This window comes from Hydra viridissima, unplaced genomic scaffold, assembly GCF_058129835.1.
Source record: "Hydra viridissima isolate aposymbiotic clone 2 unplaced genomic scaffold, HvirCarnegie_v1 scaffold_13, whole genome shotgun sequence".
Lineage (NCBI taxonomy): Eukaryota > Metazoa > Cnidaria > Hydrozoa > Anthoathecata > Hydridae > Hydra > Hydra viridissima.
The window spans coordinates 6,159,758-6,176,955 of NW_028324312.1; the positions used below are offsets into that span (position 1 = coordinate 6,159,758).

Sequence of the window (17,198 nt, forward strand, 5' to 3'; positions counted from 1 at the left end):
TCTCAAATTTGCTTTTGCGCCGAACTTATATCTCATACCATAAAATTTGGGACTCATAACAGACTCAATTCTCGAGTATAGCGCTACTTCGGCTCCACCAAGTGCATTTGGTACAGCCGAAACTTTATAAAAAGATCAATCCTCCGATGGGTGGAACAACAGGTGGCATGATAGATGGAACATCAGGTGCAATCACAGGTAGCACAACAGGTGTCATGACAGATAGCACAACAGCGCCAGTAAATGGTAATCATCGAGACGAACAGTCATGGGTTATCATGGGTGGACCTGTGCTCATAATCGCAAGTCTTGCTATTAAATATACTATTAGTATACAAATATCAAGTTTTTACAATCACCAGACTAAAATTGATTACAAACTGCTCCCTCTCTATGACAACAGGTCTATGGAAAATAGCATTAAGGCGGATTATTTACGAGGCATATACGTATGTTTTGCCGGAGGTATTGCTAAACTAGGATGTCATGCTTTTTCTTCAATGGCTGTATAATGGATTTCAAAAACAAGTTCTAGAAGTGTTTCCTCTTTGAATGTTTTAAGGTGGTGTAGACGAATCCGTAAATTTTGAACCAGCTATGCAAGGTGCATAGGAACATGCTCTAAGACTTTGCAACACACCCCCAGAAAGTTTTTTTTTGATTACCATCAGAAAACATTTCCTCATTCAAAAAATATGAACGACAGCTTTTTTTAGTGGGGCCTGAGGAGAAATCACATATTTTAGGGGGGTACACAGGAATTTTGTTGTTCAAGATAGGTAACTAAGAGGCATGGGCCATACTCAAACTTCTAGTATGTTGATACTGGTGTCGAATGAGGATGACTTGCAAAATATTTGGGTAGTTGGAGCTAAACCAACCCCGCCCCAAACCCTAGCTGCCCCCTTCCTAGAACTACGTCTCCTTTAATCATAAAAAGTTTTTTGTTGTTCTATCATAAACTAGGTCAAAATTCATCGACAGATTTCAAATTTCATCAAAAAATCTCTTTTCGTTTAAGATTTATAAACATGCAAAGCTTAAAACTACCTGCAAATCTGTCGATGAATTTTGATCTAGTTTAACATAAAACAAACAAAAAATTGAAAAGGGTTTTTAGGAACCATACCCTAGGGGAGATTAGGGGGTTCGTTTCGAACACCACAAAATCATGCCCATGCTCCTGTATTTAGATTTTCAGAAATGTTTGTGATAGGTATATCAATTTTTCTTTTAAAGTATTTTAAAATGTTTGTTTAACATTGAAATTTACAGGCGGATATGTAGTTTTCATTACTTTCTTTTTACATTTTTATTGAAATAAAAACGAAGCAAAGCAACATTTAATTATTAACAAAAAGTAAAATCTAGCAGTTGCTAATTGTTAATAATTGCATAATAACGCCTCACACGCATTGACATACGAACTGAAAACTATGCGGTCGTGTTATGAAGGTAATTATAACTATATTGATGTTTAATTTACTTTAGTTAAAATTTAGTTACGTTATTAAAGTTGTTATAGTTGCTATACATATGCTACAAAATTTAGACCTGAGTACCAGAGTTATCCGAGGGAAAAAATGTGAATTTTTTATTTGTCAAATGGGCGTAAATCAAAAATGGAAAAAGTATTTGCCCTTATGGTTGAATGTATGTCGGGAAAACATGTTTATCAAGGCGATGTTTCAAATAAACCTGCAGAAAGATTAATTTTTCAAGATTAGTATGCCTTTTAGTCCAAAGCAACTCTTGGAAAGACTGGGGTTAAGAAAGCTTTCTTTTCTTTAGATAAATTGAACAAGCTTCAATTAAAACTACAAGCCAGGTAAGTTTTTGTTGCTTTTAAAAACAATTTTGTTATGAGTTTAAAGCTAATTTTTGTAATAGCTTCATTATGATTTCTAAGTAATCGCAACATGATTAAAGTTGCACAATTTCTGAGAAGTAAAGCAGGACGGAAAAGTGTGGAATCTAGTTTCAATATTAAACTGATTAAGAACAACGAAATGATTGGACAATTATTCTATGGTGATAAACTCCAATTGCTATTAGAATTAAATGAAAGTAAAGAGGTAAGTAAACTATTACCAAAAAAAAAATTTTTTGATAACTAGATTGCACCCAGCTAGCCTATACAGACGGGTCCCGTACGGTATTGAACCGGGGATCTGGTATGGTTATCATCCGGGTTATGGCACCGGGAGTCAGACGAGAACAGTACGGTTTTCCCGGGCGTTAACGCCACATATCGAGTCACTCGATTCGAGTGCACTCTTAAAAAAGTTCAGGCAAACTCTGCCTGGAATAGTTCAGGTCAACAAATTTACCTGAACATTCAGGAAGTTTACCGTATCGGTTCAGGTATTTTAGCAAACTAGCTGAACACTTTGTGTAAAACTCCTGAAATGATCAGGCAAAAGAAGTTGCGTGAACTTTTCTACCGGAACGTTCAGGTGTTTTACCGGAAACATCAAGTAAATCGCTTGAAACTGTGAAATTATTTTTCCGCGCCATCAGCAATCGCCATTAAACCTTTTAGAGGTCGCATGCGCTTGCTTTCTCTTATTTTAAAATTTTTTTTATTAAAAATGAGCATAAAAAAGTTGGCAGATTATTTATTATCAAAAGGAATATCTATAGATGCTACAGAAAAGCTTAAAAGTAAGCTATCTTTCAATATTTTTTGCGAACGTACGTAAAAGAGATGTGTATATAGTATATTTACATATTTATATATGTATATTTACATATATATCTATTACATTTATATACATATAAATGTATATATTTTTTGCCAATGTACGTAAAAGAGATGTATATAATAAACACATCTCTTTTACGTACGTTTGCAAAAAATAACAACACATGTATGTAAATGTAATGTATGCATATGTAAATATACACATGTATATATACACAATACATATACACTAAGGTGGTCCAAAATTATAAACTATTGAAATTCATTTCTCCACAAGGCTGCCTTTGTTCCTATTAATATTTGCAATATTGTAGCCAAATTTGAAGCAAATCTGATAATATTTAGGGGTTGCTATAAATTTTGACTTTTTGAACACTATGATAAAAAAATCAAAAAAATTAAGTTTTCACTATTATTTAATATCAAATTTAAAAATTAAAGAAACTAACAATTTAAATCAGGTAAATATGAATGCTTGCAAAGTATCTAATGAATATAGATCATCTGATCAATTTATTTACCAGTGTTGAGATAGATCTTCAATTATGCAAAAATTACACAAAAATTTGTATAAATTCTTAAAAATTGATTATTGTCAAAAAAAATGATGAAAAAATAGCGACCTTTAAAACTATTTAGATTGGTCCAATTTTTTGTATGGTTCATCTCTAACCATAGTCGAACAAAATTAGGCTTGTGGAGAGAATGTAGAAGTATTTTGAATTTTTACCACACAAATCTGGACCACCCTAATATACACATCTCTTGTTTACAAGACAGTATATGTATTTGAATTATATTCATATATGTATGAGTGCATAGATATAAATAAGTCAAGATATATGTATATGATGTAGTATATCATTAATAACATGATATACTATATATCATAAAATTACGATATACACTATAATATAGTCTATATGATAAACACCATAATATAGTCATCATATTATGATATATTATAATATGATATAGTATGTTATATATACTATGATATACTATGCTAATCTATGTCATAATATGATCTAGTATAATATAAGATATTATGATATACTATTTTATAATATATTATGTTATACTAGATTATATTATGATATAAAATATCATAGTATATATAATGTACTATATCATAGTATATCATAGCATATATAATAAACTATATCGTATTATGATATATCATGATATATCTTGATGTATGATGTATGATTTGATGACTTAGGCTTGATGGAAAAAACTTCATGCTCTCGTTGAAAATAGATTGTGAATTGTAGGCCAACATTTGATGATTTACTCAAAACATTTCTGCCATTAAAAGATCTAGCCATATACGTATGAATAAAAATCACCCTATTACCATTAAAATTTTTCACCAATAAATATTTAAAATTATTCAATCACAAAAATTAAATTTATTGTAATTCATACAAGATATATCTAAGATGCATCTTGTATGAATTACAAGATACATCTTTTAAATTAAAAGATACATGCAAAACCTATATGACAAAAAAATATTTAAAAATTACAAATTATAAAAAGTATTTAAAATAAAAGATGATCTTGTAACTTTTTAGTATTTTTTTGTCATATACATTTGGCTAAAGTATTCTTAGATTTTTCTAAAGTAAAATTAAAGAAAATGATTTTATAAGCAGTCTTATACTATATTCTTATCTTAGTTTCAGAAGGATTTCTGTTGCAATTTCCCAGAGTCAAATGATTTTTTGGCTCATTGGGAGCAAATAACGCCACATGCTATCTCTTGGGCAAGATAAAAGACAAATTTGATGGTGAAGCAGATTCTAGCTGAGCTTGATATGCAAGACAACCCTTCTATAGGTATCTTAGTGTTATAAAACTATTTGATATGTAAAATCATTATAATATTTTATAAATTAATAAAATGATTTCACTAACAAATTTGTTTTTTTAAAACAGAAATTGAAATGGATTTTGCATTCTTATTACTCCCCTTTATAATTAAAGTGCCATCAAAGAATAAAAGTTGTGCATCAGCTGCTGAAGTTGCAGAGCATTTCATTCAATTTTATCCGGTATATTGGAATAATAGATTTCTAATAGATATAAATTTATACATATATGCATAAATTCTTCTAGTAGATATAAATATATGCTGTAAATGTTATAATAATGTTATAAATTATACATGCTATAATAATAAGTTATACATATATGTAAAATTATTCTAATAGGTATAAATTTATACATATACATTTTTCTGTATAGCAATGTTAATAACATGTAAAGTTATTAAATATATTATTGTGCATATTACTGCAAACTTAATATTATACCTAATATATTAAGTATAATATTTAGTTTGTAGTAATATGCACAATAATATATACTTAATAACTTTACATGTTATTAACATTGCTATACAAAAAAATGCCCCGTTGAGAGTTTGACCATCAAAGGAAGGGGAATACATAAATATTCTGACTTAGATTATTCCGAGTTAAGCGAAGTTCTCAGTAAACCATGATACCGGTATCTTGGTACATATACAGATTTTCGATCTTCCTTTTACTCTCTCTCTCTCTCTATCTCTCTATTTATCTCTCTCTATATATATATATACATACATACATATATGTAGAGAAAATTCAAGGGGAATTGAAAACCTGTCCGACTTATCCAGGGTCCGAGTTAACAGGATTCTACTGTATGTTTAGTTATTAAATATAGTAAATATAGTATTAGTTCTAAGTTGTATGTGCTGATATTTATATTTATTATGTATTAAAGTTACATTTTTTAAATGACTTATTTTAATTTCCTTACTGCGTCTAAATAGGCATCAACTCTGATGGAAGTTGTGATTCAAAGTCTTACTCACAAGCATCCTTTAGTCATAGCTTTGGGTACTCATTGCATTGTCGAACAATTATTTATTGTTACAGCGTGTAGAGCTATTCCTGTCAACAGATGTATATCTTATGCTGTGGACATATTAATTAAACTTTATTTTTTAATGAATATGGAGTATGCGGAATAATGTAGCCATAACAAAAAGTACAATATATGCATATATTGTACTTCTTGCAACATACCGTGTTAGGTTACCAAGATGAAACGCATCTATCGAGAAGAGCCAGTGACTTGTCGCTTTACCTTAGACAAAAAAAGACTTAATTAATTTTAAAGTGCTGAAACATTTATATTTTAATAACTATTTCCTATATTGCTTTGTTAAGCGTAAATTTGTAATAATTATAAATTTAAATATATTGGCTTTCTGAAAATCAAATATCGTTTTTACGTCTAAACCGTGTTCATTTATAATCACAATTTGGCATTTTACTGAATATTTAATATCTTCAGGCCTAATAAAATCTAATATCGAATTTATGCCTAAACCTAGATAGTTTATAATCGGGATTTGGAATTTTACTGAATATTTACTCTTTTCAAGCAAAATACCTGAACTACTTCGTGCCGTATGGAACCAGGCGAACATTCAGGTAAAATACCTGAACCTGAACTGGTTCAGGTTTAGGTATTTTACCTGAACTTGAACTGGTTCAGGTTCAGGCATAATACCGGAACCAAAACAGTTCAGGTTCAGGTAAAAATCCTGAACCAGTTCAGGTTCAGGTATTTTACCTGAATGTTCGTCTGGTTCCATACGGCACGAAGTAGTTCAGGAGTTTTGCCTGAAATTTCCGTCATTTTACCGGAACTTTTTTAAGAGTGTAAACATTGAATTTTCTTGATTTTTTCAAATATACGATCAAATTAACTATTTCTGTATTTATTATTTTTTCCAGCACTGTATATATATATATATATATATATATATATATATATATATATATATATATATATATATATATATATATATATATATATATATATATATATATATCGTTTGATATGAAGTGTTGCTCAATATTTAGGGAATTTATTTTGATTACATATAAATTTCAAAACAGAGAGATTTATAATTATAATTAAAAACGATAAAGAAAAAACTTTTATTATGGAACTTTAAGTTTCATGCCTAACTGCAATCATCAGCCATATATTACAAAATTAAAAATTAAACGTTAAAATTACATTTAGAATTACGGTGGCGTTAGTTCTAATGATTCCATGGAAACAAAGTTTTAAAAGTATAACGTGACGTCAAAATCTATTTTATCCAACATTAATTCCGAGCTGAGAAAGAAGCTATTTTTGAACCAATGGCAAAACACTCAAAATGTTATATATTGGTTTCAAACCATAAAAGAAAAGCAATTCTGTAAGTTCTTAGTCTTTGATATTAATGATATTTATCCATCAATTAATGAAAACCTACTAAAAAACGCAATAACATTTGCAGAGCAACATCTAACAATAAATAGCGAACAAAAGAGATTTATACACCATGCAAGGAAATCATTATTATTTAGCAATGGAACTGCTTGGATTAAGAAAAAGGGAGAATTATTCGATGTCACTATGGGGGCCTTTGATGGCGCGGAGATTTGCGAATTAGTGGGGATTTTTATTTTGCATCAAATCTCGCAGTTTTATGATAAACGCAATTTCGGTATATATCTAGATGATGGACTAGCTATGTTTAGGAACAAAAGTGGTCAGGAAATGGAGAGAATAAAGAAACATTTTGTACAAATTTTTTAAAATAACAATCTTCTTATCTCTATTAAATTTAATTTGAAAATAGTTAACTACCTCGATTTAACACTTAACCTTAACGATAGTTCTTTTCAACCATATCGCAAACCAGATAATATACTGAATTATATACATACTAAATCTAATCATCCACCGAGTGTAATAAAAAGTATTCCTAAAACTATTGAATTAAGATTATCAGCAGCATCGTCAAGTGTAGCGATTTTTAAAGAAAGTATTCCTCCTTATCAAAAAGCCTTGAAAAAATCAGGTTACAATTGCGAACTTGCGTACCATCCAAGTATAAAATCAACAAACGGCAACCATAAGCGTAAGATAATTTGGTATAATCCTCTTTTCAATACAAATGTTGTTACAAAAATAGGTATATGTTTTTTGAACCTCATCGACCTCCACTTCCTAGTTAACCACAGACTTCGTAAAATATTTAATAGAAACACAATCAAAATTAGTTATTCTTACATGCCAAATATAAAATCCATAATTAACTCTCACAATAAAAGCATTTTGCATAAGGAGGCAAAAACTAATGAAATGAAATGTAACTGCACTGACAAATCCAAATGTCCAATGAACAACCGTTGCCTTTCCAACAACATTGTTTATCAGGCCACCGTATATTCGAACAATCCGGAATATAAAGAAAAAGTGTATTTAGGACTTAGCAAAACATCTTTTAAAGCTTGGTATGCTAACCACTTAAAATCTTTTAATGCAGTTAGGTACAAGAATGATACAGAGCTATCAAAAGAGGTATGTAAATGAAAAGAAAAAAAGAGGTATGGAAATGAAAAGAAAAAAAGAGGTATGTAAATGAAAAGAAAAAAACTTAATGCCTTTTTATCAGATGGAAGATTATTAAAAAATGCAAACCATACAACCCAGCATCAAGTTTCAAATTTTGATGTATAAAGGAGTGAACCTACTTAATACAAGGAGTGAAATGGTCTCGAAGTGCAGGCACAAGAATAAGTTCCTTATTTCCTCATTTGATACAAAAATGAATGCAAAAAAAAAAAAAAAAAAAAGGAATATATCAAACACCTTGACGATTCAGCTAGACTTCATACGTAGTAAATAGCTATCCTTTTGCTCCTGCAATCAACTAACCTACTTAACGTTGTGTTCTTAAACTTAATACAAACACAAAATTGATACAAATTCTAAGTCTATTATAGATTCAACAAAACGCTGTATAAACATTTAAAAAAACTCACATCTATAAAAATAGTGTACATAGTACTTACAAATTTCAATGAATATGATTAAAATGCCAATACAATATTTTTGTGGGTTTTCTGAGAAAACCCAATAAAAGCATAAAAACAGATAAAAACAAATATTCACACAACACATCCCTATATATTTACTCGTGTATAAGTCAAACTTGTCACAATGATTTGAATATCTATTATTGAAATATTTTTTCTGCTACTGAAACGTAAGTTTTCAATTTATAACAAAAAAAAAAATCAAAAAATACGATTTAGACTTTAACGCAGGGTCGACTATTACACTAGTATGTATACAGCATATGCATATAAATTATATTCTATATTTTGATATCAAAAACAACTTTAATTCATATCCGAACCAATGAACTCTTTATATTCAGTATTTCCACAAAAAATGAATTTACTTTTCGTCACTTCGTTTAAAAAGCACTTGATTATTGCCCAACAACTGTAGAAAATCCAGGGAGAGTTAATAATCAAACAAACACCCAGTCGCTCTGGATAACAATTTTTTAAAAGTGAAATTATCTTTTTTACGCATTGGTAGTCCATGTTTTGAAGAGTAAATTTGTCGAGGTCAATGACCAAGCAAAACTTACCTTCGCTTCCTTCATTAATGTCACTTAACTTACAGAGCTTTTCCAAAGTGTAAATAATATATTTGTGCAATCTTTCATAGTTACCGTGAAATTTATTATGATATTGTGGATATATATAAGCAACCGGTCTACCTGCTACATCTTTCGTGTCAACAAACTTGCATCGACCAACGGCTTCCTCGGCAATGATTTCTGGATCATCTTCTTGAATCTCATCAACTCTATATTCGACTCGCCAATGGCAAAAGTTTTTTAAAACTTCAAAAGATTCTTTGACAGAAATGTTGGCTTGAAGAAAGCGAGTCACAATGCTTCGAGTCACCCATGCTTCTTTCCAATCTTTTTGGTTCTTGAGTTCTTCATGAATTAACTGATACAAAATCTCTACATTGTGAGGGTCTGCCTCTGGGCGTTGAATATTATATTTAGAGTCCAACGCTCTTGCTGCCATAAAATCATGCTACATGATAAAATCTTGTACTTTTTCTAAATGAGGGTTAACATTAGAAAAATAAACTTAGTACTGAATATTTAGTGAAAATATGCATATTTTGTAAGAAATATAAGTATCGACATTTCCTCTGAAAGTTCTACCAGCTAAAAAATTTTTTAAAAATTGTTAAGTTCAATTTGCTATATATTTGCTAAAAAAGCAGATAAAAAAAAATTGTTCGTTATTTAGGTTACTAATTTAGTTAGGATATTACCAATGGCATAAACCATCACTAAGAACTAAAGTAAGGAAATATTGTGTGTGATATGAAAAAATGAAAGAACTAAAGTAAGGAAATATTGTGTGTGATATGAAAAAATGAAAGAGAGTTAACATTACAATTTTTTTCATGATTGATGTTGTACATAGGACAAGCCAATAAAAAATAAGGAAAACCATTAAATTGAACCAATTGAATAATACATACCAAAAGAATTATTTTTAAAGAGCTTTTTTATTAAAAATGATAAATATAAAAACTCAGACAATTATGTTTAAAGGCTAAAATTGTTTAATCAAAAATTATATTAGCATATATGTTAACATATACTATGTTAGCATATATAAAACATACAACAATTATCCCATTTAATAATTTAACCATTGCTAAATTATATAAGATTCATTTTGTTTACTAAAAAAAATGTGAACATTAAAAGTCATTAACAATAACAAAATAAAAAAAAAATAAAAAAAAAAAACATCATGAACAATCTAAAATTCATATGACATTTAATTCTACCTAGAATATTTTGAAATCAACTATAAACATATCAAACATGACAGAGTCAGACATGACAAACAGAGGCAATCTATCCAACTAAACATAATTAATGAATTAAACAAAATTTTTTTGGTATTAAAACTTCAGTATTAAAATTTTTCTAAAAAAAAAAGCTGTTGAAAAAATTGTTAACAGAATTTTAAAAAAATGAGATACCTAAGTTGTTTGCACAAAAATATCTGGATTGTAGATGCTGTGAGATAAAAATACAGTGTAAAAATGCGTCATCAAAATTATAAAAAAAAATGCATAGATAACTAATCAGATGGGTTGGTTGTGTTATTTATTCTTCTGCCACCTTTTGCAGCAGGTGGTTTTGGCTTAGCAAACTTCTGTCTGTGAACATTTTTTTGAGGATGAAGTTCATCTTGAAGAAAGTCCTCAGATAGTTCAGAACCTTCAGATATTTCAAGCTACAAGAATAAAAAAAGATTTTTTACTGGGAGAGGGTAACATTTTAAACCATTTTTTTTTACTTTTTAAAATATTACGTAAAAAGGTTTTTGATCAGCTTTAGTCTATTTTATCATAAAAAGCAACATAGACTGGAATAATGTGAACAGTTAGAACAGTCAAAGCAACTGATGTTTCAGGAAAAGTGTGTGGCACCAAAGATTGCGCAAACAAAAACAATTTAAATCAAATTGTTCTGCAATATTTATAATTGTAACAATTCACTCCAAAAAAATGATACAACAGCTTAAGCTATCTTTTCATTCATTTTGACCATGTGTTTATTAGAACATTTTATCAAACTTTGTTTTTGAAAACAAAGTGGTGTTTAAATGATGATGATTAATTTTTGTTTTATTTTTACTTTAGAATTGTGCATCTATTTGCTACCAATTTGAAGATTACAGATCAACTTGAGGTTAAAATTTTGTATTAATTTTTAACAATAACTTTAAAATTACATTTGAAATTTGCACACATGTATGTAAAAAAAACCCACCTTTTTTCCAATTTCCATTTTTAATACATCTTCACAACCAGACAGCAATGTGGCTTTGCATGATGAATACAACATGCGCTCTTTTACAGAGCAATTGTAACCCGGCATTGAATAAATAAAAACTAAAAAAGAATTTTATTAAACACAAAGCTTTTCTTTGATGGATATAAAATCTGTCTTTACAAGCAAGAAAAATAAAAGTTTATCTTTTAAAAAGAAAAAAAAATTAAATGAAATACATAAAAAGATTCTACATTTAAAAAGAAAAGAACAATATTGTAAAATTGTATAAGATTGAAAAAAAAAAAAAATTATTCAGCTTTTGCTTAAAAGCACATACCAATAGTCTCCAAGTAATCACCTTCGTGTGTGTGTTTAAATAAGAAAAAATGATATCGTGGGCAATCATTAGGAATTTCTCCAGCTAATTCACTTGTTTTTAAGTCAGAGGATTTCTCAAGGTTAATGATTTCTTTTTTAACATCAATTGACTAGAATGTGAAAAGTATATCTATAGACAACTAATCAGAAAACTTAAAATTTTTTTTACAAAGTATTTTACAACAAATATTTTAAATATCATTATGAAAAGCTGTACCAATTGTACGTAAGAAATTTCCTTTTGCGCAATTCGAACAAGTTCTTCAATAGCTGCATCACTAATTGGAAAACTAACTCCTGGTAGTGTTGAAGCTTTAGTACTGACAGCTGCATCCAAATGTTGCTAAGATAGCAAAAAATAAAACTCACAGTGTTTGCAGAGATATACACTCTTAAACTTGATATATTATAATCATCTAGTAAATGTTTCTACTAAGCATGACAAAACTATTTTTATAACTATATTTGTATATTTGATAACACAATTAAAAGGACATAGATTGATTATACCATTAACAACCCAAAAAACCATTAAAAAAACAAAATTTGTGAGAAATACCTGCTTCACTTCTTTAAGTTCTGTCTCAGCTAAAGTGAGAGGAGCGCTTGCAACCTGTGTTTCTTTGTGTTTCCAATAACCAGCCAAACAAACCTCACTCTTTAAATGAGAATTTTTTTCTTTAACTTGTTGCCATTTTTGTATTTCATAAATTTTATACATACAATTCAATATATTAGATAAATTATACTGTTAGATATTAGATACATTAGTTAGAGTTTATTGTTTAAGATTTTTGACACATTTTTATCAGAATTACAAATAAAAGTGATAAATAATGTAATCTGTACCTGTTTATATTAACAATTAATTTACCTTAAGTGTAGCAAACATTTCATCTGAAATATGACCACCACCAAACTCCAACTTAATGGTTGTTCTTGTTCCAGCATACATCATCTTCTGACGAGTCTATAAAAAGTGATCTTCTTTGAATTATAAGAAACAAAAATTAGTTATAAGCATACACAAAAATATTTGTAAAATTAAAACTAATAAAAAGCTTCTAAAATTTCGAAGAAAAAAAAATATTTGATGATAATATTTGTGAACTAAGACAGTACATATTAATCTAAAGATTTCACATAAACATCTGCTTCATTAAATGAAGTTTCCATTAGTGGATGATGGAGGTAGTAAATAAATAAGTAAATAAATAAAGTTCTTTGTTTCAATTGACTTAAATAAGAGCTTATTTTTTGAAAAAATAGTTATGACTAAGATTTACTATGCTTTTTTGTTATTTTATGTTATAATGATATTAATTATTGTTAAAATATCACTTGATATTATTATTATCATTTTTATTATTTGCTATAAATGTCATTTTTTAACAACTTTTTTGTTTCGATTTGAAAATTGAAGTATTTATATACTTTTCTATTAATAAATAAAAAAAAAAAAAAAAAAAAAAAACTTTCATAATAAAAGTTCTCACATGAGAATCATCAGGAGAGAATGAAATAAAAAGCCATTCATATCCTTGATTATTCTGAGAATCTAGTCGGTAAAAAATATAACATGGCTGCTTTAACTCTACCATACCCAACACACATCGATCATAATCTAAAACAAAGGTAAAAAAAATTAAGAGATTATGCACAATATAAGAAATTATTATAAAGTAAAATCAAAAATTTATTAGTTTCTTTATTGTAATCAAATTAATGGTAGAAAAAGAAATATAATCTTTTTTCTTGAAAGGAAAAAAAATTCTTTTTTCGAACATGCCTCAGATAACTTTATTTACAAGAGTTATTTAAAAGATCTTACCTTCATCCCAGGTTCCTTGAACTGATTTATGGTCAAGCAAAATTAACTGCTCTGAAAAAAAAATTAAATCACAAATAGATATCTTATAAAGTTTAAACTGAATATACAAGAAACTTTAATATTGATACTATATTACCATCTAACTTACCATTTTCAATACCAACTTTTACTGCCCTGACTGTTCCATCTTTGACTGTTGCAAAAAAATTCTTTAGATCATCAGAAGCTAAATTTTAAGTAAAAATATAAATCAAACTACAAAAATAAAATTAAAATATTTGAAAAAAAAAAAAAATTTAAAACATAAAAAACGCTTTTCAAATTGATTTTAAACATAGAAAGGTTGTAATAAAATCTGTGTAATAGGAATAGTAACATTGAAGCTCATATCAACAGCAGTTACAAAAGAAAGCAGAAAACTCCAAATAAAGAACAAAATTATACTAAAGGTGGGGATTTTTTTTGAAAATTTACTTTAATTTACACAAGCTTTGAATTGAGCAAAGATGTTGTGAATTGTCACACTGATCAATACAATGGTTACCAAAATGTACAAGCAATAAGAAGGTTTGAAGTTGGATTGAAAGACCAATCTATGTTATCTCTCAGCTTAAGCAGCTGAGATACCAGTCAGAAGATGTCAGAAGATGAGAAGATGTCCTGAAAATATATTATTACTGGAATCATTGACTGGAAGAATACTTAAGAACCATTTTTACCTTTCACTGTAAACCACAGTGACCATCAGGTTTAAAACCTCCCCACATCCATTTTTTATCATTATTATCATTATTATTATTGAGATATAATATTAGTTTAGAACCTCCATAGAGATAGATAAAATGAAAAAAAAAGATACATTTAAGCTTTGAATGAAAAAAGGAGGGGCAGTACACTTTTAACTATATTGAAATAAAGATAATTCACATATTTTTAAGACAGAATTAATCTACGATTTCCTAAACTAATTTTACTCTCTATTATGTGTCTTCCTATGTAAAAAATGCATTAAAAAAGCACAAATAATAAGATATTTTAATAAAAATTAACAAGATTTCTTATTTTTAAAATACTTTTAGATCTAATTTACTCAAAATGAACAATAATCTTTAGCAAAATTGTGCACAAGATCAACAATATTTACTTCAATGACAAACATATAGACAATTTATTCCAGTTCTTTCCTTTTACAAAACATTAAAATGAGTTCTTGCTTTTTACAAAATTGATAATAAAAAATAAATAAATCAAACAGTCATGAATAGGATTAAAATTCATCTTGTTAACTGAGAAATTTGTTTTTGCCATTTATCAAGATATTTTGTATCATTCTTTTTCCAAACAATGAAGATTCCTATAGAAATTGCTGCAAATAACTTGAGGTTTGCTAAATTTTGATCATTAGCTCTAGTTATTTTATGAAGCTTGGTAGATCTTTTACCAAGAATTTGAAAACAAATAGCAAATGCATTTTTGACCTCCATTTAAAAATGCTGAAGTTGCCGTGTACAAAATTATGTTTAAATACAAAAACACCATCTTTTAATTGAAAAGTTGATGAAAAAAATAATTCTACCTATTTTGGTAAAAATGGTAGAATTATTTTTTTGATTTTCCTATTTTTTTCCCACTCTATTGGAGCTTTTTATCAATCAAGTATTTATTTTCATATATGTAATCCAATATACATAAAACAAAATTTGATATGGGTAGAAATCAACTCTGGTAGTTACTATAGAGTATAGTCCTTTTTTTCAAAACAAACTTATAAAACTTATGTGATCACCAATACCAGTTCTAAACTGGCCTTGTCATATATAGCTCATTGAATATATGTTAGACAAATAACTGAAGCCTCTGAAATAGTTTACTCTGAGGATAGAAGGGATGGTTGAGCAGAATTCTCAAGGCAGATAATGCTAAGTAAAAAAACTAAAAAAAAAACTTTGTTAACCTCAGAATATCAAATTAAAGAAAATTTGACAGTTTTATTTCAAAAAATGTTACTTAATATGTTTAGTCAAGTATCTAAATTAATATTTTTATGCATATCTTTTTAAATTTAGGTATGAAAAAAAATCTTTAAATTTGGAATTTAGCTATATCTTTAAATGGACATGTCTCCTACATTTAATATGCAACATTCAAAAATGTATGACAGTTCTGAGTTTTAGATTATTTTAAACTTATTTTACATTTAATTTTATTATTATTTTTTTTTTTTTCGAAGATTTATTTGTATGATTGCTGAGATAAATCTTTGATTTAATTTATAAAACTAAAACATTAAATGAGATTTTTAAAAATGTTATTCAAACTTAAATCTAAAACAAAGTTCTGTTGGAAGTATAATATAAAAATTCAGTTTTGGACTAGTTAGAGTTCCAGAAGGGTCAAGCTTAAAAAAACAAAACAACGCAACAACAACAGCAACAACAACAACAAAACTCAAAATTGCAAAGGAAACTATAAAAATAAAGACTCACTTCATTTCAGAAAAAAAGGTTTAACTTAGCTTTCAAAACAATAGAATTTTAAATTGAGAAGGAAATAACTTTTTAAAAAAAATCTTAATTAGACTATGCTTTGATTTAGTTAAAGTAAATCTACCATAACATTATCAACAGGTTATGTAAGTACAATTATTGAAATTTACATTCTGGCATAAAGTTTGTAATTTATGTCGTTAGAGTCAGCACATAAGTAACCATATAGCATGTTTAGGCATTTAAAATAGATTTCATATGTTATTAAAGGCAAATTCTAACCTTGAATTCCTGTTTGGTGCGACATAGTTATAACTTACTAAATTATTATTTTAAGTTTTATTCCGAAATAACATGTCCCAGCGAATAATTTTCTATATACATAATTTGATATTGATAGAGTATATACATACAGTTTTAGAGATGCGTGCGCATAATTCGAATCGTAAGAACGAAATACTTAAAAATAGACTAAGGCAAAAATTCACTCATTACAAAATATTTTGAAAAAGAATAAGTTTTGCAAAAGAGCTTTGACAAAACCTTAAAAGATTCTAAAGAAAAATAATCCAGAGCAATGAATCCAAAATTTAATCTTATTGGGGTTTGAAATGCATAGTATAAGTTTGATATCGGGAGTACATATAAGTTGACCCCCTAAGTACAAATATTTGAATGAAAAAAATAATATATTTACGAGTGAAGTAGCAAAAAAAAAAAAAAAACGGTTTTAATGACTTCGATATTTTACTATTTAATGGTCCGTAAGAGAAAAACGCTGGTTTATCCAAAAATCAATTTACCCAAGAGGCTCAAGCTCTTAGTTACTGAGATTGTAAATGGCAGGAGGATTAAACAGGAGCTTACATTGAGATCAAGATGACCATCAGCGAATGAAACCTTAGTAAAGGAAAATTTTTCGACAGTTTTTTTAGCTCTTTTAAAATAACCAATATAAAAGAAAAGCTATGATGGAAATGTTTGGGTTCTTAATTTTTAAAACAGCAGTGTTATTTTTTTTTTTTTTTTTTGTTAGAACAAGCAATGAAAAAGAAACGAATAACT

At 28.0% G+C, this 17,198-nt stretch overlaps 3 protein-coding genes across 4 annotated transcripts; 1 reads left to right on the forward strand and 2 right to left on the reverse strand.

Annotated features, from left to right (window-relative positions):
- The first annotated feature begins 3,841 nt into the window (after window positions 1–3,841).
- On the forward strand, window positions 3,842–5,983 carry LOC149880183 (uncharacterized). Of its 2 annotated transcripts, none has more exons than XM_090070150.1 (3): window positions 3,842–4,546; window positions 4,694–4,761; window positions 5,526–5,983. In XM_090070150.1, exons 1-3 carry the CDS (start codon window positions 4,495–4,497, stop codon window positions 5,724–5,726), a joined length of 321 nt encoding a protein of 106 aa, XP_089926276.1. In that variant the 5' UTR covers window positions 3,842–4,494; the 3' UTR covers window positions 5,727–5,983. The 2 variants fall into 2 exon arrangements, with proteins under 2 accessions (XP_089926276.1, XP_089926275.1); XM_090070149.1 differs by having other exon boundaries at window positions 4,099–4,546; window positions 4,646–4,761; window positions 5,526–5,982.
- Window positions 5,984–8,829: 2,846 nt separating this feature from the next.
- On the reverse strand, window positions 8,830–9,737 carry LOC145195323 (phosphatidylinositol transfer protein 3-like). Its single transcript, XM_080073139.2, has one exon. The coding sequence runs from the start codon at window positions 9,655–9,657 to the stop codon at window positions 8,950–8,952; it is 708 nt and encodes a 235-aa protein (XP_079929265.2). The 5' UTR covers window positions 9,658–9,737; the 3' UTR covers window positions 8,830–8,949.
- Window positions 9,738–10,028: 291 nt separating this feature from the next.
- Window positions 10,029–16,566, reverse strand: LOC145195312 (twinfilin-1-like). The gene is made up of 10 exons (XM_090070639.1): window positions 16,416–16,566; window positions 13,796–13,873; window positions 13,648–13,698; window positions 13,313–13,440; window positions 12,691–12,786; window positions 12,376–12,474; window positions 12,034–12,159; window positions 11,776–11,926; window positions 11,436–11,557; window positions 10,029–10,896 (listed from the first exon to the last, which is right to left on the reverse strand). The coding sequence occupies exons 1-10, from the start codon at window positions 16,438–16,440 to the stop codon at window positions 10,741–10,743; spliced, it is 1,032 nt and encodes a 343-aa protein (XP_089926765.1). The 5' UTR covers window positions 16,441–16,566; the 3' UTR covers window positions 10,029–10,740.
- Between the last annotated feature and the right edge of the window lie 632 nt (window positions 16,567–17,198).